At 39.7% G+C, this 23326-nt stretch overlaps 1 protein-coding gene across 2 annotated transcripts; it reads right to left on the bottom strand.

The window, feature by feature from the left end:
* Nucleotides 1-953: 953 nt before the first annotated feature.
* On the bottom strand, nt 954-21802 carry Znf287 (zinc finger protein 287). Of its 2 annotated transcripts, XR_216223.4 has the most exons (7): nt 21554-21802; nt 20034-20626; nt 18984-19081; nt 17042-17168; nt 16425-16511; nt 6545-8390; nt 954-1938 (listed from the first exon to the last, which is right to left on the bottom strand). XR_216223.4 is itself a non-coding variant. In XM_005002075.4 (6 exons), exons 2-6 carry the CDS (start codon nt 20434-20436, stop codon nt 6823-6825), a joined length of 2283 nt encoding a protein of 760 aa, XP_005002132.1. In that variant the 5' UTR covers nt 20437-20626; nt 21554-21802; the 3' UTR covers nt 954-6822. The 2 variants fall into 2 exon arrangements, 1 of the variants encoding a protein (XP_005002132.1); XM_005002075.4 differs by having other exon boundaries at nt 954-8390.
* Between the last annotated feature and the right edge of the window lie 1524 nt (nt 21803-23326).

The raw sequence follows: 23326 nt of genomic DNA, 5'->3' as shown, positions 1-23326 counted from the left end.
AATCCCTTCTCACCTGGTGTCCCAGAATCCCTTTCCACCTGGTGTCCCAGAATCCCTTCCCACCTGGGAGCTGGCCTGACTGGCTCAGTCTTGGGCCCTAGGAGCAGTAGTACACCTGGAAGGCTGCAGAGCCAAGTTCAGAGAGGGTGCAGCTTTACCATCAGGGACCTCGTGAATGAGGTTCAGGGCTGAGCTCTCACCCGCAGGCAGTGAGATCTGTCCTTGGCCACCACTTCTCACTGAAATATGATGGTGGGCTGTGTCCAGGTGAGTGAGTGTGACCTCACATGCAGGTGGATTTGAAGCCTTGAAGGTGAGAGGTAGCTGGGAATGCACAGGGAGTTGGGCAATTGGGTAGACATAAAGGAGATTCATAGTTCAGACTGAACAGGCTCTCCCATCTGAGAAGCTGTCCTCCTTGCTGACTCGCATGATGGGCTGAAGTTAGAGGAAAGGGATCCTGAGTTACATGGAAAACCAGGAAAAATATACTAACTTGAATCCACATTTCCTTTTATAAAAATTTGCTAAAGCAATAGTGGGAAACTCCACAAAGACAAGACTACTCCCCTTCAAGACTGACCCCTACATGCAACTTTTTCTTCAACTTGATCAAAGATAGATGAATAGAGGTACACGGCCAACGAAAGGGTAGCACTGTCCACCTGCTTCCTGACCTGAGATGAACCCTTCTAACATGGACTTCTGGCAATGTTCCTATGTATCCCTCTGCTTCCACTACCAAAACTGTTTGTTAACTTTTTTTAGTACTGGCAACTGAGCTCACAAGCTTGCACTTCCCAGGCAGGCGCCGTGGTGCTGAGCTGTCTCCCCAACTGTTCGGTTCCCTTTTATTTTCTTACATGCTCCCCACATAGGAAATACTTTGGGCTTGGTGGTCTCTTGTCAGTTTTGTTGTAGCCTAGAAGTAGCAATAAATTAATGGACGTGACGATAATCCAACAAACTTTATTCACACTGAAATTTGAATTTCATACAACTTTCGTATGTCATCAAATACTTTTGTATTTTCCCAAACATGTGAAACTGTAAAAATCACCTTTAGCTTGAACTTCCAGCCAGCAATATTTTGCCCAATCTTGGCAGAGAAATGGAACAGTATTCACCTAGATCTGGGAATTCAAGGTGCTGGCTAAAATATCAAAATTCATGGCCTGCTTTTAGAACCATTTCCAGGTTTTCATTTGACCTCTCACTTTGGTGCATAATCCTGGTTGGCTTATAAGTGTTTTAAGGTAGACCCGAATCTTTGGCTTCTTCGTTTCTCTGGTGTTTTACAGTTTTACTTCTGAAAATAAGGGGAAAATGGCCATTATGTTCTTTGCTCACACAGGTTTGAGCTATTTCTTTTTTCTTTTTCGTAGTTTTCAGACTTTTTTTCTTCACTATAGTCATTTAAAAGTCAAATGTCATCCATGACCTTCTTTCTTTAGGTTCCTGGAAGGGCAGAACCATGAGTATCCCTCCTTGTAGCCTTGATCATCTTCATATTAGTGGTACTCTAGTACTTCAGTAGTTGGGGCTTCCTAGGACCTGAGCGTAAGGATGATGCTCGACTGACTATAAAATTCCATTTTAGTCCATGTCCAGCTACTTTGCCACTTCTGGACACAGTGTTTGCCTCCATTCGGTAGGCATCAAACAGGCAACTTGCTTGTAAAATCAATAGGATTAAGACAATTATCAAAGATAACAACTTCTAGCTTCCTTATCAAAGTTATAATGAATTTAAAAAGAAAAGGTTTGGGGGTTAGAAACAATTCAGGTTTGACCATAACAGTTAAAGATCTTGTGAGACAGTTCCAGGTGATCACTGACTATATAGTTCTCAAACTCGGGAAGCGTCTGGATGGGAGACCAAAAATTGGAAGGGGGAGGTGCATCCCAAGCTTCGCTACTCTGAAAGATTTGAAGAAACTATATGGGAGAGAAGATAAAAACAGGTAAAAGACTTTTTCAATGCTCTAATCTCAAAAATACCTAGTTTTATAAAACTGTAGGTTTTTATAACTGTAATTTTATAAAACTGTATAGTTTGTACTAAAACCTCTATTTACCATTATTTTACAATAAGAACACAATTACAAGTTGGGATTATGGGTTCTCATCCTTATTGTGTTACTCTGTGGCATAAGACCTCATGCAAGACATCACAGGTCTGACTTTCCCCATCTATACAGTGGAAGACAAATGTTGATCACAATTTTATGCATGTATTTATATGGATTGCCATTTGTAATTATTCTAGTGTTCAAAGGGGCTACCAGGGTAAAGCAAGGGCCACTGGGTGAACAACAGGATGAAGAATATATATACAAATGCAAGTGAATTGACATGCAAAGATAATGAAATTTAGTGCCTTCAAGGTGTGAAGATCAAACAGTAGCTGGGTACGGTGGTACACATCTGTGGTCCCAGCACTTGGGAGACTGAGGCAGGAGGATTGCTGCAAGTTTGAGGCCAGCCTAGGCTACATGAGTTCAAGGTTTGAATTGCACAGTGAAACTCTGTGTCAAAAAGACAGAAACAAAATACAATAAAACAAAAAACAGTGATGGAATGGGTTTGTGTGTGGAGCTGGTAGTATTTGTGCCGTGGGTTCAACCCTCTGAATAGAAAAAAAAAAAAAAGGAACAGGTGACTAAGTTTATAAACTATCAAGATACATAATAGTTAGAACACAATATAGTAGAAATTATACATATATATCCTCTTGTTGTCTATTTAATTCACTTGCCAGATTAACTGACAAACTATATTTTCTCTATAAATGTTCCTGATAATCTTGGCATAAGGCTATGTGTGATTAAATTTTCTCTTTTCTAAACAATTCTGTTCTGTTCAATTTAGTTTGTATGCTCAGGATGAGTTATTTGTGCCTCAAAGTTTATTCCACTTACGTAACTGTATCTCTGATTACATAATTAAGACATTATGTAGCCAATAAACTAAGTGCAGAATTTCTTCACTATGGAAACCAAATTGAACATTTAGAACTAAGGCTAATGATATTTCAGCTGCCACAATGAACATGCACTGTAACCAGATCATGGTTTCTAAGTAGCTGTCTGTTAAAAAGAATTTCTAGAGAAATGTTTCATTCCATATCTAAGGGACTGAAGTGCAGAGAGAATCAGAGATACCTGGGTTAGAAGGAAATTAAATGCCCAATAACTAGAGGGGGATGTGAAAAAGAACATAAAAAAGATACTTTGGTGGGTTCTGACTAGCCAAATTTGGGACACTTTACACATCAGAAACCACCGTAATTGAGTAACACATCGTGTGATTTGTCATCTCTGCAGATAATACCACCAAATACCTTACTGGTAATTAAACCTCTAAAGTGGTCATTAAAGGAAAAGAATTGAGAATAACCCTGTCATTAAGTGCATTCCAAACTAACAAGGGAAAGTTCTTTCTTGGAGATTAGTACCCAATGAATATGGAAAGAACAGAATTAGAAAATCACCATTTGCTATCTTTGATGAAAAAGTTAACTAAGGTAGGGCTTAGTATTGGGTATGAATATAACCACCTGGTCCATATGCTTTCCCACTGTTGGTCCAGAATGTTAATTACAACAGGCCAAAGTAACTTTATCCTGGGAAGAACTGGTGATTATCACTTGAACTCTATGATCGAATGTCACATCACTGACAGTGAGTCAACCTGACAGCCAGACAATGATGCAAGAGAAAATAGATCAATTAAGGGTTATGTTTACCCTCGGTCAACCAAACCTTTGATCTTAACTTCTAATTTCCAGAAACTTCAAAAATACAATATAGCACTTGTACACGTCAACAGTTAAATCCCAAATGTCAAACACCACATAACTGACTTGTTTTTGTAAAAAGAGGGAAAACAAAAGGTCGGGACTCTTGGGCAAGTCCAATCTGCAGCCCACAGGCTGCCTGCCTGCTTCTAAAAAATGTCGTCCTCACTCATATAAAAATGGAAGTTTTGATCCTTGTATGTTATTAACTGTGTTATATATTTGATATTCAGCCCAAGAAATTTGTCACCTTGAACAGCCCAAGCAAATCAAAGTCTGACTTGCTTGGGACATGAAACAGATCCAAGTGTGAAAACTGACTGGATCAGCTTTTCTTTAGAAGTGCAAATAGACACTACGGATTTAGACAAGCGTTTTAGAGGACTGTTCATTTTCTTTCGACTCTGTGGTTGTGGAAACCACTGTCCTCATTTCTATGAGGTGCATTTAGAGGAGAAATTCCAACTGTTTAGTAATATGCACAAAATATGGCAAATATGTTAGTTTTAAAATCCAGCAGTGGATATAGTTCATTTTATTATTTTAAAACTTCTACGCATATTTTACAACTTGTTTAACAAAGAGTTGGTGAAAATAAGGCTATTTACTAAAAAAAAAGAGTTACTCATGGTTCAGACAATTCTACAAGCAGGGAGAAAAACACGCACAAAATCCTAGTATTCCGTACTATTATATTCTATTATTTTTATAATGGCATCAGTTACCTGTGGGTATCAATGGAAGACTTTATAAGTGCACTATTTACATAAAACACAAAGGCAGAAAATGTGGAGTAATGCAAAGAAAGATACAGACTGTAACACTCCAAACTTTCATTCCAGAGGACAGAAGTATTGTGTGAGATGAAGCAACACCAGAAATACAATTGTTATTTTTTAAAAAAAAACTATGGGATTAAGCATAATTTGAGTATTTTGCAACCTGTACTTTGTGAAGGATGACACAATGAAATCAAGGTTAACTAATGTCAGGAAAAGGGAAAGCAACACTTTCTTTAAGAAAAATAGTCAACAATAATAGCTTTGAAGTTGCTGGCACCCTTTCCTCCTATCACCAATTTGCAGGATGTTTATATAAACACATTATGTTTAAATCAAACTGTATGGTCAATACATGCTCAAACAAATATTTAAGGTAGCAGAATTCATCAGTTTCCCCTATTTAGCTCAGGAAAACTTCTTTGTGCAAAGGTGTCTGACAAGGTGTTAACTGTTATGTATTTCATATGCAGCCCAAGAAATTTGTCACCTTGAAAGGTTTCTGATTTTTCCGTTTTTAAGTAGCTCCTATTACCTGGTAAATAAATACTCAACAGTCGTTAAACATTCCTTTTAAATATTCACACATTGTTTTTGTTTTGCCAATTTTTACTCCATGCTAGTCAGTTCTACATTTACTCAACTCTAATTTACATATTCATTAATTCGACCAACATGTATTGATCATGTGCAATATGCAAGGCACTGGAGAAACAAATACAAGCCAAATGGAACCCCAGTCTCATATTGTGGGTGGAAAACTATGGATATTAGATCAACAGTATTTTTAAAACCTATCTCTGCCAGCTTCCCAATTATGTTCTGTAGCCCCATAAACTTAGCTTTAATGATCACTACAGCAATGAAGTTTCTGTACAATATTCTTCCAATGGAAAAATTTTTTTGATGTATTTGAGTAACCTCTAATTTACTTGCATGTATGAAGGAGTATCAGGTTTGTAATTATTCCTTTAAAAGCTACCATTTCCCTTTTTCTTACAAATAGGCTAAATTTCATTTTTCACTTTCTTCATGTACCAAGTCGTTAGATCTGCTTTGTCAGTGGTCTTTTCTTTCCTCAGGCGCCTTTCACCTTGATTTTACCCTGACTCACTCTGTGGTGAACTCAGATCCACTTTTCCATTTCTTACGCACAGTATTTTGATAGCTGCCTTCATTACGTCCTGACTTGGGCTTTGGGGTTATACCTGCAACCATTTTAGCAAGTTTCTTATGCTCATTCTGTAACTAAATACTTAAGATCATGTCCTTTTTGCATAACTGCCGAACACTTTGTTGTTTAATCAGCTGTGATTTTCAGCACCATAACAAGCCCTGAAAGGGTTCAATCAGGAAATCTGGGACCTGAAAGGACAGGGGGGCACTCAAGAAATACGTTTCAGTGGAAGAAACGGATTTCCTACAGTAAAAGAGCCACAAGGGAACTTTAAGTTATGAATTTAGGAGTCAGGTGAAAAAAAACAGGAACTGTATGTTTACTTTTATCCTTCAAGATGACTTTGGATGTCAAAACCTAAGGCATACCTGTTTTAAACATTAGCATAAGATTGAGGTGCTCAAATTTTGTCTGCTTAGGTCTGTACACATGCCTAAAGGTTATACACACTAGCTTGTCTGTCTCAACATCATTTTCCATTAAGTTTCTCTTTAATTTTTCAGTATTTGAGGGAAAGCACAGTTAAATAGTGGTCACAGAAATCTTTGGGATACTTTCAATTTTTTTTTTCCTAAAACCCACTGGTTTCATATGGCAGTAATGGCATAGGAAAAGACCAAAGGGAAACCTTTACATATTTTAAGGTTTCAAAACTGGGATGAAATAAAGGCCTGAAAATAGCATTTTTCTTTCTGTGATCTTAGGATTACTCTCTAGTGTGAAATCTGTACTTGATGGACTGTACCCCAAGTTACACTCATAAGGCCTCTAAAGAAATACTTGAATTACCTTGAGAATTGAGGAATGTTTCTTGAATATCTTTTCATAAAGTTTCTTTCTAAAATGAGTTAAACTGACACCAAAAAAGTTCAAGAAGTCAACGAAGTTTCCTTTTTTACATTTCACATTAAGTTTTAACGAGTATATCCATATTATGAATTCTGGTAATTCTGCTGAGTGATATCTAATATATATTGTACTCCTTCAGATTTCTTTTGAATCTTTTAGCACACAGAGCATACAAAATTAAAGTGACCAAATTGAAAAACTTAAATCTCAAAAATCCATTAATTACGATGTCTGACACCTGTATGAACTCGCTGATGCTGAATAAGATTTGTACTCTGAGTGAAGGTTTTACCACATATTCGACATGCATAGGGTTTCTCTCCTGTGTGAATTCTCTGGTGTTGAATAAGGCATGTTCTCTGGCTAAAATCTTTGTCACATTCATTACATTTATAGGGTCTCTCTCCAGTATGAGTTCTCTGATGTTGATTAAGCGATGAGGAATAAATAAAAGCTTTCCCACATTCATTACATTTATAGGGTTTCTCTCCAGTATGGATTCTTTGATGCTGAGTAAGATTTGCACCTTGTCTATATGCTTTCCCACATATATTGCATTTAAAGGGTTTTTCTCCATTATGAATCCTCTGGTGTTGAGTCAGGTGCACACTCTGGCTGAATGCTTTCCCACACACATTACATTTATATGGTTTTTCTCCAGTATGTGTTCTATGATGCTGAGTAAGGTTTGCACTCTGGCTGAAGGCTTTCCCACATATATTACATATGTAGGATTTCTCTCCAGTGTGAGTAGTCTGATGCTGAATAAGAGTTGAGGAATGAGCAAAGGCCTTTCCACACTCATTGCATTTATAACACTTTTCTCCAGAATGAATTCTCTGATGTCGAATAAGGTAAGTGCTCTGGCTGAATACTTTCCAACACTCATTGCATTTATATGGTTTCTTTCCAGTATGTATTTTCTGATGCTGAAGGAGGTGTGTACTCTGACTAAAAGTTTTTCCACATTCATTGCATATATAAGGTTTTTCTCCAGTATGAACTCTTTGATGATTAATTAGTGATGAACTATGGCTGAAGGTTTTACCACATTCCAAGCATCTATATGGTTTCTCTCCAGTATGGGTTCTTTGATGTATAGTAAGGTGCGCGCGCTGACTGAAGTCTTTTCCACAATCATTACATTTATAGGGTTTTTCTCCAGTATGAATTCTCTGATGTATAGTAAGGTGTGCACGCTGGCTGAAGGCTTTACCACACTGGTGGCATTCATATGGTTTTTCTCCGGTATGCATTCTCTGATGTGCAATGAGGGATGAAATATGCCTAAACTCTTTCCCACATTCTTCACATTCGTAAGATTTCTCTTTGGCATGGCTACTTTGGTGTTTCAGGAGGGATGGGTATTTCCTAAATTTTTTCCCACACACATTGCATTTATAAGGCTTATCTCCAGGAAGTATTTTCCTATATACAGTACCATATGAGAAATTATTAAAGACTGGCTTGTCTTCACTATATGTAAAAGTTTTATTATCTGTTTGGGTATCAAACTGTCTAGTTAGGTTTAAGTGCTTTTCAAAATCATTTCTATATATGTCATATTTACTAAGATATTCTTCTGTAGGATCATCTTGTGAAAAGATTGACTTCAAACTGAAATTTCTTTCATTGATGGGAATTTTACTGAAGGTATCTGTTGCTTGCCTCTCTAATCCATCATCATAGTCATAAAGATCTTCCAACTTGACGGTTTGTGTTCCATCTTGTTTGAATTCAGGAACATTCTCTCCTGGAATACATGCTTGGGCTTCAGTTTTGCATTCTGAAATAAAAAAAGAAAACAAAAGTCTTCCTTTGAAAAAAGAAGACAAAACAGTAAATGTGAATGAAATGCTTAACCGCTATAGCTCTGACAACCTCATTAATTAACATGGTCCTTAAAGCTAAGGAAAGGAGAATAAGAAGATAGAAAAACAGAAGACTAAATAGTGGAAAACAGAGTCCCTCCTGAGCATGGGTATATGCAGTCAGGTGACAGTAATAAGAAGTAAAAACAGCAGATAAGACTGTGGGATAATTTGAGGTTATTTCACAGTAATTTATATAGTGGTTTCATAAAGTAGATATACTGATTCTTATCACTCTGTCTTTCACAATTCTACATAACATTCCTAAAGCAATCTCATGGAGGGCATTCTAAGCTAACATGTCTGTAAATCTGATAGCCTAAAGTAGTGGTTCTCACAGTACAGTTCCTAGGTTAGCAAGATAAGCATCACTATCACCTGAAAATACTTAAAAATTCTGGGGTCCAATCTAGCCATACTGAGCTAGAAATCTGGCAATGGGGCTGAGCAGTTTGTTTTATCAAGTGGCTTTGCTGCACACTAAAGTTTGAGACCTGGGGACTTAAAGGATAAAAGTTAAAGAGAGAGAGCCGGGGGCACCTGCCTGGCAAGCTTGAGGTCTTGTGTTCAATCCCTAGTACCAAAAAACAAAACAAAACAAAGGTTAAAGAGAGAAAAAAGAGGGCGAGGGGTGTACTGCAGCGAGACAGCACCTGCCAAGCATGTGCAGGGCCCTCTGGCTGAATCCCAGCAAGAGTGAGAAGATTTCAGGTATCTTTACTTGGCATTTAGTCTCAAAAGCATCAGCCTTTTCTATTTAACTGTATCTTCTACATTATATATTTAGCTTAATTTAAATGTGAAGTTATCCTCTACTTCCACAGTTTATAGCTGCCATGCTAATCCCAGACTCTACACCTCTTCTGATACGTTTTTCACCTGTTAAAAGAAATGTTTCTTGCCTCGTGTTTGCTTCTATAATGTATTCTCTTAGAATCTAAAATACAGCCAGGGATTTAGCTCAGTGCCTGGCAAGCACAAGGTCCTGAGTTTGATTCCTGCTATAACAAACAAACAAACAAATAGACAAACAAACAGGGTAGGTTGAATCATACATGAAATTGTCTTTTTTTAAGAACAAAATAGCTGAATATCTGCAATTTCAGGATGGTTCACCCTAACACAATGTTGTCCCTAGGACAGAACCTGGCATTACATGATTATTTCACAATTTGTTGTGTTTTATACTGCAACTTAAATATAAACTCTTATAGCTTATGTTTCTCTTACATTTTTTTCATAAATTGGCTGGAGACTCTGGATATAGTAGCCACTAAACTGAACTAGTAAAATAAAAGATAATCTCTTGTAAAAAAGTGAACTCAAATGAGAGTATGCACGTATGTGTGTATCTGTGTATGTGTACACACACACACACGCACCCACACAACCAAATATAAAAACCAAAAAAAACCTTGCTGTATGGCAGTCAGATTGATGACTATTATGTTATGTTACGGTACTTTTGTAACTAGGTGTTGGAAGCATAAAACTTGTAAGTACTAAGCATTACATAACATATCCATAGCAAAATAAGCCACCTGTCTTAAAAAATAAAAAAAGAAACAAATGTTCATCACCGGTCATTCAAGAGAGGCAAATTAAAACAATACTGAGATTTTATCTCACTTTGGAAGAGTGGCTATTATCAATTACAAATGGTGGTGAGGTTGTGGTGAGGCTTTCTCCACTGTTGCTGGGAGTGTAAACCAGTACAAACCAATATGCAAATCAGTAAGGTGATTCCTCACAAAACTAAAACTAGCGGTTCCATTTGACCCAGCTAGTCCCACTAGGACTATCTTCCTGAAAGTGAAAAGCATCATGCCACAGCACTATCTGCACACCCATATTTACAGGAGCACAATTTGGAGTAGATGAATCTTGGAAATAGCCTTGATGCTCATCAGTGGATGAATGGATAAAGAAGATGTGGTTTTTATATACAATACAGTACTCTGCCATAAAGAAGGATAAACTTGAGATGTTTCTAGGTAAATGGATGCACCTTGAGACCACACTTTTAAGTTAAATAATTTTTTTTTTGGTACTGGGGATTGAACTCACGACTACGCACTTGTAAGACAGATACTTGTGCTGCTGAGCTAAATCCCCAGCCCCAAGTAAAATAAATTTGTCACATATGACCTTGTTTCTCTTGTGTGAGAAACTGAAAGTGTAAATAAAGATCAAAATGATGACAGATATTGGGAAGTAAGAAGGAAATGTTCAAATGGGAAGGCAAACAAGGAGAGGTGGAGAGAGGAAGGAAGGAAGGGAAAAGGAAAAAAGAATTGGAGGAATAAAATGGAAGGAAAGTTCTTGTAAATAAGGAGGGAAAGAAAAGCTGAAGGAAGGGAGGGGAACAGAGAAGAAAAGAGACATCAAGGGACATTATGTACAGGCACAAATTTCCTATGAGGAATGTGATACACATATATCTAATAAAACTGTTTTAAAAGAACTGTATGATGTGATACAATCAAACGTACAAATTATAATGTAGCCAAGATGGAACTGGACATGTTCAGCAAAGCCTCATATGTTCAGAGTTGGGGCTCCCAGAAGCATCATGGGGGTGCTGTGCTCAACAGTGGATCATCCCAGGGGGCTCAGTGTCCTGACAGTGCTCCTGGGAGGTGGGAGCTGGCTGGAAGAGCTGGGTTACTGAGGGCCTGACCTAGCAGGGAGGTTTTCCTAGCCCACATCCTCCCTTCTCTCTGCTTCCTGGCAACCATGACACATTAGCTTCTCTCTGCTGAGACCCCTCCACCTGCCATTTCTGCACTGGATGCAGTCAACTGCGGACTGAAACTTCTAAAACTATGAGCTAAAATGAACTTCTCCTCCTTTACGTTGTGGGTGCCTGGTATTTTGTCCTAGCCATGAGGAAAGTGACTAAGATAGGATGGTTCAGAACCTCTCCAAAACACAGCTTAAAGTATAATGGCTTTATCAATATCTCCATTTAATTTTTTTTTTTTTTTTTGAGATTTCGTTATGCAGTTCAGGCTGGTCTTGAGCTCACTTTTTAGCTCCGGTTGGTCTCCAACTCACAATAATCCTCCTGCCTCAGCCTCCCGAGTGCTGGGATTGTAAGTGTGTGTGCAACCATGCCCTGGGAATATAGGTGTGTGCCTCCATGCCTGACTAAATATATCCATTTAATAGAATATTATAGTGCCACTGCAAGTGATAGCTGTATCAGGAAGGCCTGGTTAGAGCAAGGAATAAGGGAATGCTGGTAATTGGTAAAAATAATTAGGTTGGCCTAGGCAAACTGACTTGAAAAGGTGTGCAGGACATGTTATTAACTGAAAGAAAGCAAGTGTCTAACAGTAGAAAATCTCACCTGTGAAATGGGATGCTACATGACAGACAGACAGCAGATAGACAGACAGCCAGAGAGACAGATACACACACACACACACACACACACACACACACACACACAGACAGACCCAAGGGGACAATGTCTTGGCACTAGCTCAGAGGATAAAGACATATGTTTTCTTGTACTGCTTGAATTTACGAACTATTTTTATTTGAACACAGAACAGCTGACACCAGAAAATATCTAGAAATAATGTTAAGTGAAAAAAGCAGTGTCATAACCAGCATGAAGTAGAAAAATGCTGACTGTAGGTTTTCTTTTCAAAGTTTCAGTAAATCACCTATATTACTTTTTCTGCTATTCAGTACTAGAACTGTAGTTGTTTTACTTTTATATAAGAAAAATTAAAAATCCACTTTCTCAAACCAGGATTCGCTACCCCACCCCAAAAGAACAAAATGACGATGTGACTGGATCGAACACAAAAAAATGAGCTGTCACAGAAGCTCAGTTTAATTTGGCATAGTCAGAATCAGTCTGTGGCACTCTACATGCACCCGAAACAGTTACTTGGCTTTGATTCTGTTCTGTTTTACAGAGCTGGGGATGAAACCCAAGCCTTGAGCATGCTAGGAAACAATGCTATTACCGAGCTTCGTACCTCATCCTGTAGTTAAGATTAATAAGCTTAAAGTAACAAGCCTGAATGGTGGCTATGGGTAAACTGCTACTACAGCAAAAATACAGTGAAAGTCAGTTTATCAGAAATTCAGAAATAGAGGTCATTAAAGAGGGCACAAATATATATATAAAACTGATCAGATTGCTTGGCTACAAGTGTTAAGTATTTGTTGGTTCAGAGGTCAGAGGAGAATCCTTTGTAAACATAAAGAACCATAAAAGTTCCAAGTAATGGCTGTTGAAGGCCATGACTACTATTCTATCTGTGAATTACCAAACTGTAACTGATTAGGTATTTTAAGTAAGGGTTAGCTTATATATTTCTGAGCTGGCAAGACAGTAAAATCCTTAGAGGCCAAAACCCAAGCAAAAGTAGGAAGGTAGGAAGACAGAGCTGAGTCTGGCTCCCTTGAGACGGTTCTTTAATCTGGGTACAAGGGGCCAGGGCCCCAAGATAAAGCTGGGGCTCAACAAGATGGGAAGTCTAGAGGAATCTCTTGTCCAGAGGATTACACACCATAGAAGGGGGCAGGCTAGAAAAGTAAAATCCTCAAACCTCAGGGCACACAAAATAACTTGCTTTTTCGAGTCTCTGTGCTCTCTAGAGAACAAAATCTCCCATAAACTGGGCCTCTTCATGGTTATATAGCTCTGACTTTTGTTCTATGAATGGTCTAAAATACTCACGCTGTGAGGTGAAGTTCAAGTGTCTCAGACCGGCTGCATCTCCCAGAAGGCTATCCCAGCTCTAGTTAGGATTCTTTTCATTACACTATGTGAACTTTCTCAGTGTCTACAATGTGCTAAATTTATTCTTCAAAGAACCTAGATGTCAAAGATGTGTCATTCTGCCAAACGAGGCCATAAATTATGACAAAGAACTAGCTTGTAAGGTAGTATGACCCTTAAAATACCTAATGACCAAAGTAAGCATTTGTTTGCTCTTAGTACTGGGGATTAAACCGAAAGCTTTCAAGTGATAGGCAACTTACTTTGCCATGGAGTCACAGCCACAATCCTTTATTTTAGAGATGGGGTGCTAAGCTAAGTTTCACAGCTGGCTTCAAACTTGGGAGTCCCCTTGTCTCAGAGTAGCTGAGATTACAGGTGTGTGCCACTGCAGCCAGCCGCAAGTTAACTTTTCAAAAAGAGTGAAGCAATTTACTCTAAAGTAAAGTAGATATTCTGTCATTATTGTATGATACACTGTTAATTTTGTGTTCTCCTATCAACACTGGTAGATTTATAAGAAATCAGTGCCTTAAATAAAAAAAAGGTATAAAGAAAGCAAGATGCAGGAAGATACAGAGTTTTTCTTGTGTATACAAAAGGAGATATAAAAATATATTATTCATTGCTGCTAAATGAAACAGAAAGGATAATGCAAAAATGAATAAATATGGTTACCATATAGTTGATGAGACTCACGTAGAAAGAATGGGGTGTATACCTGTTTATATAGTTATGGCTTCTAGCTATGTTTTAACGTTTTCAAAAATGTAAAAGAATAATCCCCCCAACCCAAGAAAACAATACCCTTATAGCATATATTCTAAGGACAAAAAGGACTTCAAAGAAATCTTGAAAATTTATAGACAGTTTGTTATTGGTAGTGGTACTGATGTAATGCTAAAACTATTTCCAAAACATGACAGAGTAAATAAGTAAAAACATTGATGTTGGTAGAGCTAGGTGATTTATTATGTAAGAAAGGTATCGTTAGTGATTGATAACCTGGGTCATCTTGAGAAGTTCAGAAGCTTAAGAGACTCAGCAGGGGCCTGGGGTCCTCCCTTTGTAAACATTCTCAACCTGCACAAGAGAGCACCAGATGGTGCGAGTACTGCGCTTGCTCTAGGGCGGGTAGCTTGCTTTCAATATGAGGGAAAAGAGGTTGTTCTCCCTGTGTTGGTCTTCTTGCTTTTGCTCCTTCTGCTGCCATGAATGCTTGCTCTTCTGCCATACCACCCTTCCTCAGAGCCGGTGGATTATGCACTGAAACCTCCAAAAACTGTGAGCTAAATAAATCTTTCTTTCCTGAATTTTGGGTGTTAGGTATTTTGTCTTAGCAATGAGAGAAAAGTAACTAAGACAGTGATACATAATGGAATATGGGAATATATAAAATGGAATACCCTTGTGGTTTTGAATTCGAATTATAGTAATCAGTATGAATTTATGACATGCACCTAGCAATTAAAAAATTTTTTTTGGTGTGTGTGTGGAGGATGAAGGTTTGCTACGATGCCCAGCTGACCTCGAATTTATGATGCTCCTGCCTCAGCTTCCTGAGTGGCTGGGATTATAGGTACATGCCAATTCATGACTTTTAAAGAAAAAACTAAACACACACACCCATACCCATACTCACACACACATTTGCCTTTTAAATTTCCCAGCTGTATTTATTGAACAGCTCTGGAAGCAATGATAGTCACAGGAATGAGCAGATTGTGGTTTCTAATATTCTCCATTGAAATGAACCAAGATTCCTGGCAGAAATTCTAGGTGTAAGGTAAGCAGAGGTGAGCCTGAAGAATAATTTGTTATGACAGAGATCAAGAAGACGCTCAAAGATAAATGGGTCCTATCAAAAGGATATTCAGCTTGGTCAGAAGGGCTCATTGTGTACCCATTGCTCCAATCGGGTACACATGAGCACTAGAACAAAAAAATGAACAGCTTCCCTCAATTAGGACTAATGGACTAATAACACTTTGAAGTCCTCAGAGTTCCATTATTTCATGACATTCACATGGATGAAAAAGAAGAGGGAGCACAGCTGTTCTTTGCAGAAGCAGTTAATCATCTGGAAGAGGCTGCTGAATCAGAAAGTCACCATTTGCCCACCAGCAGTGTAACAAGGTGAGGATCATCAATGGGTTCCAAAATCTTACGAAGTTATTAAAGAATAGCAGTCACATGACTTCACAGATTACTTACGAAAAATGCACATTTAAAATGGAGAGATCTTGTAGACTCCATCTTAAGAAAACTGAGCCAACCAATGATGAGACAAACTGACATTACTTGCATCCTGTGTGAATGTACAAAAAAGTAACATCATCTTTGAAATATCCTTGGGAAAATGTTTACTCTGAATCTGATCATGAGGAAACAAACAGGCAAATCTAGACTGTGGGTCATCGTAAACAAACAAACAAACACAAATCAAAAAACTGGTCTGGATCTTTAAAAAGGTTAGCATCATGAAAGATTTAAAAAAGGGAAAAAGGACGGAGGTCAGTTCTATATAAAAAGGACTAATAACGTCAGAAATTAGTGCATCAGGTGGTTCCTGGCAAGGTCCTTGCCTGAGGAGAAAAATAACTACAAAGAATAGTTTTAGGATAGCTGAGGTTCAGCAGTGTTCAATGGATGTTAAATACGTGGAGGAAGAACCATGTGCTTATATAGGCAAATGTCTTCGGGGAGACATGTTATTACTAACTTTGGAATGGTTCAGAATAAAAATAGTGTCCTTGTGTAGCAATAAAGTAAAATGGCTAAATGGTGATTATAAGGACTCTGGATGAAAAGTAGTGTATACAGCTGCTCAGTGTACTGTGCTCCCAACTCTTCTGTGTGTTTGAAGTTTTTCAAAATTAAGTTGTTGAGGAAGAAAGCAGTGGGACCAATCAGGAGGCTGAGGCAGGAGGATTGCTGTGTGCTCAAGGCTGGGTTGGGCTGCAGTGTGAATTCAAGGCCAGCCTGAGCTACATAGCAAGACTGTCTCAAAAAAATAAGAGAGAGAGAGACAGAGACAGAGAAATGGTGTTTGAGGGCTCTCTTCCTGAACATGGCCTCTGTAGGAAGCTATGGCCAACAGCTCACAGTTTTTGATGGGCTTTCAGGTCTTTGCAAACAGTGACTTGGCCACATAAAGCTCAACAGACTTAGGATGTAACTCCTAAGAGTAAAGATGTTTTCTCACCTGGACTAGGGCCTTCTAAAATTTCTTTTATCACCATCCATGGTTCTTCCAGTGTGGGAATCACAGTTGGTCTGTACACAGTCAGTCCTGTTCAGGAGGAACACAATGCATTTTAATCCTGGAGATAAACAGCTGTGCCTAATTTATTACCTAAATTAACTGATTTCTTGGACCCTTAAAGAAAAATAACAGTAAGGGCCAGGGATTTAGCTCAGCGGCATAAGCGCCTACCTGGCAAGCATGAGGTCATGAGTTTGATCCCCGGTACCGAAAAAAAGAAAAGAAAAAACAAAAATAATACTTTATGGACATGAGAACTCGGTCTCATCCTTTCAGAGCTAGGATAATAATTTCCTGCTACCAAGAAAGTATGTCTCAGAGATCCTGGGGGCAGAATTCTTCCCACACAGCAAGGCCAATGGGCAAGGCCAGCTGTGGCACTGTCAAACTATACACTCAATGAACTTTCATTCAGAACATTTTTGCGCCTGAGAGAGGCGACTATTCACCTCTGGATCTTATTTTTAGGCAGGCAGTTCACAGCTTAAACTACTGTTAACAACTATGGGTAGAAAGATACTCTACATTCCGGGAAGAGGAGTATAGACGATACCTACCGAGAGAAACCATGTTCCAATAGTTTTGTAATGTCACAGTCTTGTACAGTTCCTTCTGTACAGGACGCATTAGCTCCCAGTCCTCTTGAGTAATGTCCACAGCCACATCTTTGAATGTCATTGATTCCTAAAATATCAAGTATAACCTAACTTGGTTCAAGAACTATGGGAAGGAGCATAGTGGTAACAGGCATGCACAAAGCGATGGCGGGGGTCACAGGGTCTTAAGCTTTAGGCACCCAGAACTGTGCATGACTCCACGGTATCTCTCAACAGCCTTAAAGGGAAGTTTAAAACAAAACAGAATTTGTTCTCAGTGGAACACACACTAACGGTTCAGTCTTAAAGGAGAAATGGACTGGGGATGTAGCTAGGTGGTAGAGAGCTTCCCTCGCATGCTCAAAGCCCTAAGGTTGATCCCCAGCACCATAAAAGGAAAAAGGAAAAAAAAAAAAAAAAAAAAAAAGGAAGCAAAAGGGTTTGAAAATTTAAAGCTGGGTAATAGAGTTCTATGGTTTTGCCTTTCAAGATTTGCCGTAAGAATTCAGTATTTTAATTTAAAAAATTTTATATGGTCTGTAATGACAAGCAAAGTAATTCTTTAGTTTTATTTTCCTCTAGAGCTAGGGACTGGAGCCATGACCTCATGTGCTCTACCACTGAGCTACATCCCTAGCCCTCTTTTACTCTTCTTAAAAATAACACCGGAACCAACAAAGACACTGTTAACTGATGCACTTTTAGACTACTTCACATTTTGGTAGCTTAGTGGCCCTTCCTTTGTCTCTCTGGTTAAAAACAAATTGATGATTATTTTGGAGGAGCAGAAATGGGTCCAGAACTCAGGGCCTTCACACTGAGCTACATCCCTGGCCCTTCCTATTTTTTTGAGGAAAGTTCTAAGTTGCCCAGACTAGACTTAATCTTGTGATCTTCCTGCTTCAGCTTTCTGAGTACCTGGGATTACAGTGTCATCACACATGGCTCTTGATTATTCCTATGTGCTCATTTTTTCATATAATTTTTAGTCTCCTAAAAAAAATCCTTTTGGGGCTCTTGTGGCTTTTCCCACATCACCCCGCCTTGCTTTCTCCAGGGTGTCCTTGTATTTTTTTTTTTTTTGTGGTACTGGGAATTGAACGTAGGACTCGTGGTTGCCAGGCAGATGCTGTGCTGCTGAGCTATATCCTGGCCCCACCCAGGATGTCCTTTTATCTTGCTGTTTCCTCTTTTACCTGGTCCAAGCTTGCTCTGCACAGCCAGTTTCTCTCTTACTCTTCATTTTTACTTTTCCCCCTGCTTTTTGAAAAAAAAAATTCTTTTGGAATATTAAAAATCTCACTTTGAATTTTAGAGAGAACTAGCGGGGCATGGTGGTACAGGGCTGAGCAACTTGGTGAGACTGTCTCAAATTAAATAATACAAGAATAGAGATATAGCTCAGTAGTAGAGAACTTGTCTAGCATGCATGAGGCCTGGGGTCAATCCTCAGTGAAAACAAAAACAAAAATAAAACTCATGATCAAAAAGTATACCACATAATACATGACCACCAATTACTTGTTCATAAGGGAAAATAATACTATTAACTATTATTCACTGCTCACTAACTGTAATTTAGGATAATAACTAATCTCAGCATTTAATCCTTACACTCTAAGAGGTTAAGAGTAGTTATGTATCTTGTCCCAAGCCAGCTTTCGTGTTGAGTCAGGAACTAAAACCATCTGGCTATGAAGGTAAAATGTCTTACCTTTATTGCTAATTAAAGGTATATTAATGGAAGACAATGAAAGCACACTTCCCTAACAGGCCAAGGAAGAAACCTGAGGCTTAGGTCCTAGATAAGGCTTTTGAGGCATAGTTGTTACAGGGGCAAGAAAAAAAAAATTCTTATATATTGTCAAAAATCACTTTAAAAATCACAACCCCTCAAACTCACTTCTGTCACCAAGTCAGTGAACCACTCTGACTGAAAAGCGTATTTTCCTCTGGTGTCTTCCTCTGCAGTATCTTGGGGAAGGGCACAATTCTGAGGAGCTAAGGAAAAGAAAAAAAGACTGTGAAGATTAGTCCTATTTATATAGCTTAGGAAACCCTTCACCAAATACATTCCTTGACTCTTTACATCCCTATGTAAGAAGTCAAAAGAAAACCAGCACTCATATTTCCAAGAGTTAGAGGGACCTTTCGGCCAATGATTTATCCTAAAACACCAATGCAACAATAAATGTATGCTGAGACCTTTAAGTAGAAAATCTACAATTTTCTACTAAATCCTTATTTGAGATCAGTTTTGTCAGTAGTCTCTTTTGCTAATAAGGGAATATTCTTTGGACACTTTCTATCTTTGGAAGTATGTTATTTGTATTGGTCAACTTTCCCATTGCTGGGACCAGAAGCCCTGATACCTATTTGGAGGACAGGCTTAATTTGGCTCATGGTTTCAGAGCATTCAGTTCATGGTTGGCTACAAAGCAGCAACATGACAGAAGGGCATGGTGGACCAAAGTCACTCACCTCACAGTGGCCAGGAAGCAGAGCAGAAGACTGCCAGAGAAGAAGGTGTTAGGGGGACCACATGGAGTACCCAAGCTCACATCTCTGTTACCCACCCAGAGATCCCCAGAAGTGTGCTTTACCTCCCCTGGGTAGCTAAGAAACCAAGCTGACAATGTAGCATAACTGTCACATTATTACAAAACCCAATTCTCAAAGCAAATGACCAGTAGAGGAGTGTAAACTTCTGCAAGTAAATTTCCTGAGGGTTTACACAAATTAATTTGATTGTGTCTAAGCATTATTTCATGACATTTTCCCTCCGAGTTTCATTTGGGTTTGGTCCCAAGCAATCTGGAAGGGGGACACTGCAGGATGGAACTTATGCTAAGGCCTTTTCCTCACTCAGTGACCTCTGTTCTAATTTTTTTGATGGGGCTGCTCTCTTCTAACCACCCAGGGATTCCTCCTTTCTCTGGTGTACAGTTCTCACCTTCCTCTTCTAGAATCCGAGTCAACTCTTCCACCAGAGTCACCACTTCCTCTGTAGTCTCTGGATACTGGGACTTGACCCACGTCCTAACCTCACCGGGAAGGATGGTTAGGAATTGCTCTAGCACCAGCAGCTCCAGGATTTGTTCCTTTGAGTGGATCTCAGGTCTTAACCATTTAAGGCAGAGCTCTCGAAGTTTACTCAATGCCTTTCGAGGACCAGCCATGTCTGGGTATGGAAAATTCCTAAAATTCTGTCGACAGGTCTCAGTATCACACAAGAGTCTTGGAGTAAGAGTTTGCTTTTCTAAATTGTGAAGTCCACCTTGGGGCTTGTTTGGCTTCCACATCCGAAGGATTTGGGAACGTGAAGAATTGTTCATCCTCTTTCTTGAGGCGAACATGGCTACAGATTTAGACAGTCAAGCTGGCAATATCTTTTATTTCTCCAGTAATGAGCCAACTGCTTGGAGTATCATTTTACAGCCACAAAAACATATCAAGAGCTGCGGCAGCTGGAGGCAGAACAGGATGAAGATAGCAGCCTTAGTTACAAATTTTGAGCCCAGAACTTATAAGGATGAGTAAGAGACCCTGAAACACAAGAATGGACCACAAGGTCAAGAAATCTTGATGTACTACCATACACATATATACAGAAACATACACCCCAGTGTGCATAAACACACATAGGTTTTATCTTGGTTTTCCACCTGTATGCTGGGTAGAGAGTGTGTGGGTGGGTCTGAAGGTGGTGCTATTTTTACAAGGTGGTGGTACAATAAACATTAGCAAAAATAATTAACTTGTAACTTTCTGAAACAAACATTAACATTTTCACAGCAAAACATCTTTCAGTATTTTAGTCACTGATGTCACAGAAGCTGTAATGTCTAAACTGGTTCTCAGCAAGAGTACACTTACTGTTTGTGGGTACTGGAAGAAGAATTTCTTCTTAGTAAAGTGTTCAAGGTTCCCAAGAGAACCATGAAGGGGAAAAATGGGCGAGTCATCCATTCGCTTCGTATGTTATTGTGGGCCTATTACAGGTTTTTACTATCATCAGGCTAGGAAGACAAGCCGGTTGGACTAGCAAGCAGTCGAAGAGGTGTGCCTGAAAGCTATTTCAGGGCTTCTACAGGAGACAGTTCCTTTACAGATATATCTGAAGCCAGGATTCCGAAAGTAAACCTCAGAAGTAGCCGGACCTGGAGGAATATGACCCACACCCACTGTCCCCAGTGCCAGCTCTCGGCCCCCTTCCCCGTTCAACCAACAGTAGTGTCACCAAAGCCAACTGTTTACAAGGCCCGGTTTGTGTCGCCTGCCTTTTCAGGTTGTTCCCTCTTCTCTTTTAGCCGGAGAGGCCGAGAGCAGCTGAGGACCCCGCGACGCGCAACGCTGGGTCTGGGTCCCCCACAGCCGCCTGCAGCCCATCTTTGCACCTGCAGAAACCAAGAGTGTGCACGGGCTTGGGCTCCGGGCCTGACCGCGCGGACACTAGCGCCGGCACGTCATTACCTTTCGCTGGGATCCGGCCGCCGCGCACTCCGAACGGCTCAAGAGGCCACGGCAACAATGGCGGCGGCGTCACTGGCGCCTGCGTGGCGGATTCAGTCCTGGGCTGCGGAGGGGCCTCTGGCGCCGCCACTTCTCTCTCCCGGAATGCACAACGCGACTCGGACAGGAGTCGCAAGTGTCAGTCCGGTCCTGAGAAACCCAGCTCGGAACCAAGAACCTCGGTTTTGCTGCGACCTCGCCTCATCCCCACTGCGCATGTGCGCCAGCAGAACGCTGCGTGCCTGCAGAGCCAATCAGAATCCAGGTTCGGGTCTACCCTTCCACAGCCCCAGGCCCTGGACCTGTGTCCATGGCAACCGCCTCCACCCATCACTAGACTTGCCTGGTAACCTGAAGGCTTTGAAAAGGAAATTTAAAGTTTCTTAGGGCAAAGACAGGTCTGCTAGACGATTTAGAGGTCTGGGAGAGATCAGATGCTAGCGAAGCGCTTTGAGGTTGAGGGTCCGTGTAATTACCTTCAGAACGTTGCATGCTAGCGTTTCTGGGGAAAGATGGCACGAAAGAATTGGGTTTAAAGGGAGAAAAACCTGAAGTAGTGTTTTGGGATTTACTCTGCATAAACACTTAAAGGTTCTGCATTCCTTCTCAAGAATTTGATACATTCAGACTGGGAACACACACACACACAAACACACACACACACACACCCCAACATGTTACTTATTAGTTACAAAAATGAGAAAAGAAATGATAAAAAACACATTTCAAGGATTCCTGTTAAATACCGCTTTGTTTAAAAAAAAAAAAAAAAAAAGCTCCAGCCGGGCATGCTGCAATCCCAGGATAATCACTGTGAGTTCAGGCCAACCTTGGCTAGTAGTGAGTTCGAGATCAGCTTAGACTGCTTATCGAGACCTTGCCAGAAAACAAAACAAAACAACACAACACAACAAAACAAAATTCACAGAGACGATGTAACTGTCATAAATATGTTCCTAACATAAAGTCTCAAAATATTCTAAACAATAACTGATGTATTTGCAAGGAGCAGAGCATAATACCTGAAACAGCAAGTTTTAATACACCCTGCAGGGCATCCTGTGCACTGTCAGGTTCACCTATGAGAGCAGAGATACTCATTTTTCTAGCTTCCAAAGGAATATGGCTTCAGATTGCTCACAGCTAAATACCTCCTAGATAAATGAAGATGCCTCCCAGAAATTGCATCCCCCTCCAAACAGATATTCAAATAGCTGATCCTCTTGCTATAATTTGCAACTTATTGAATGGGCCATCTTGGCTTAACAGTCCCCCCAAGGGATCAAACAAAGCCTGTTACAGTTACACAGCACTTTAATTTATTATTCTTCCCAATCCTCCTTAAATCACACTTGAACAAGGTTTTTTTCCCCCACCTACAGAATGCTACCCAATAATTCCCTTATGTGAAATTTTCCATATCACACAGTTTTTAGGGATTCTTCCCTACAACAGTTGGTATCACCAATGATCTTAGGAAAACAAAGTGTAAACTGGGATTGTGAGCTGAATTATCTGCCAGATTGCTGGCAGTGAGGACCCTACTGCCAGGGACTGGTGAAATAGAGATAGCACATGTAAGTCTGTAATGATGTAATTGTTAAAAATGTCACTGATGTCAAACATTGGGGTACTGATGGAAAGAATGCTGGGGAGGGTAATATATCTCAGGTCTTCTGTTTTTTTTTGTGGTACTTGGACTTTAACCCTGGGCCTTCATACTGAGCTACATTC

This window comes from Cavia porcellus, unplaced genomic scaffold (genome assembly GCF_034190915.1).
Source record: "Cavia porcellus strain 051 isolate PalLab524CR breed Dunkin Hartley unplaced genomic scaffold, mCavPor4.1 scaffold_32, whole genome shotgun sequence".
Classification (NCBI taxonomy): Eukaryota; Metazoa; Chordata; class Mammalia; order Rodentia; family Caviidae; genus Cavia; species Cavia porcellus.
This window is presented reverse-complemented; position numbering and strand designations above follow the sequence as displayed.

Excerpts from the sequence above, each read along its gene's own strand:
- Znf287 (XM_005002075.4), bottom strand. The coding sequence starts at position 20,436 with ATGTTCGCCTCAAGAAAGAGGATGAACAATTCTTCACGTTCCCAAATC. Across the intron at positions 17,169-18,983 it reads TCACTGACTTGGTGACAGAA|GAATCAATGACATTCAAAGA; the intron begins GTGAGTTTGAGG and ends TTGATATTTTAG. Across the intron at positions 8,391-16,424 it reads TTTAGAAGGCCCTAGTCCAG|AATGCAAAACTGAAGCCCAA; the intron begins GTGAGAAAACAT and ends TTTTTATTTCAG.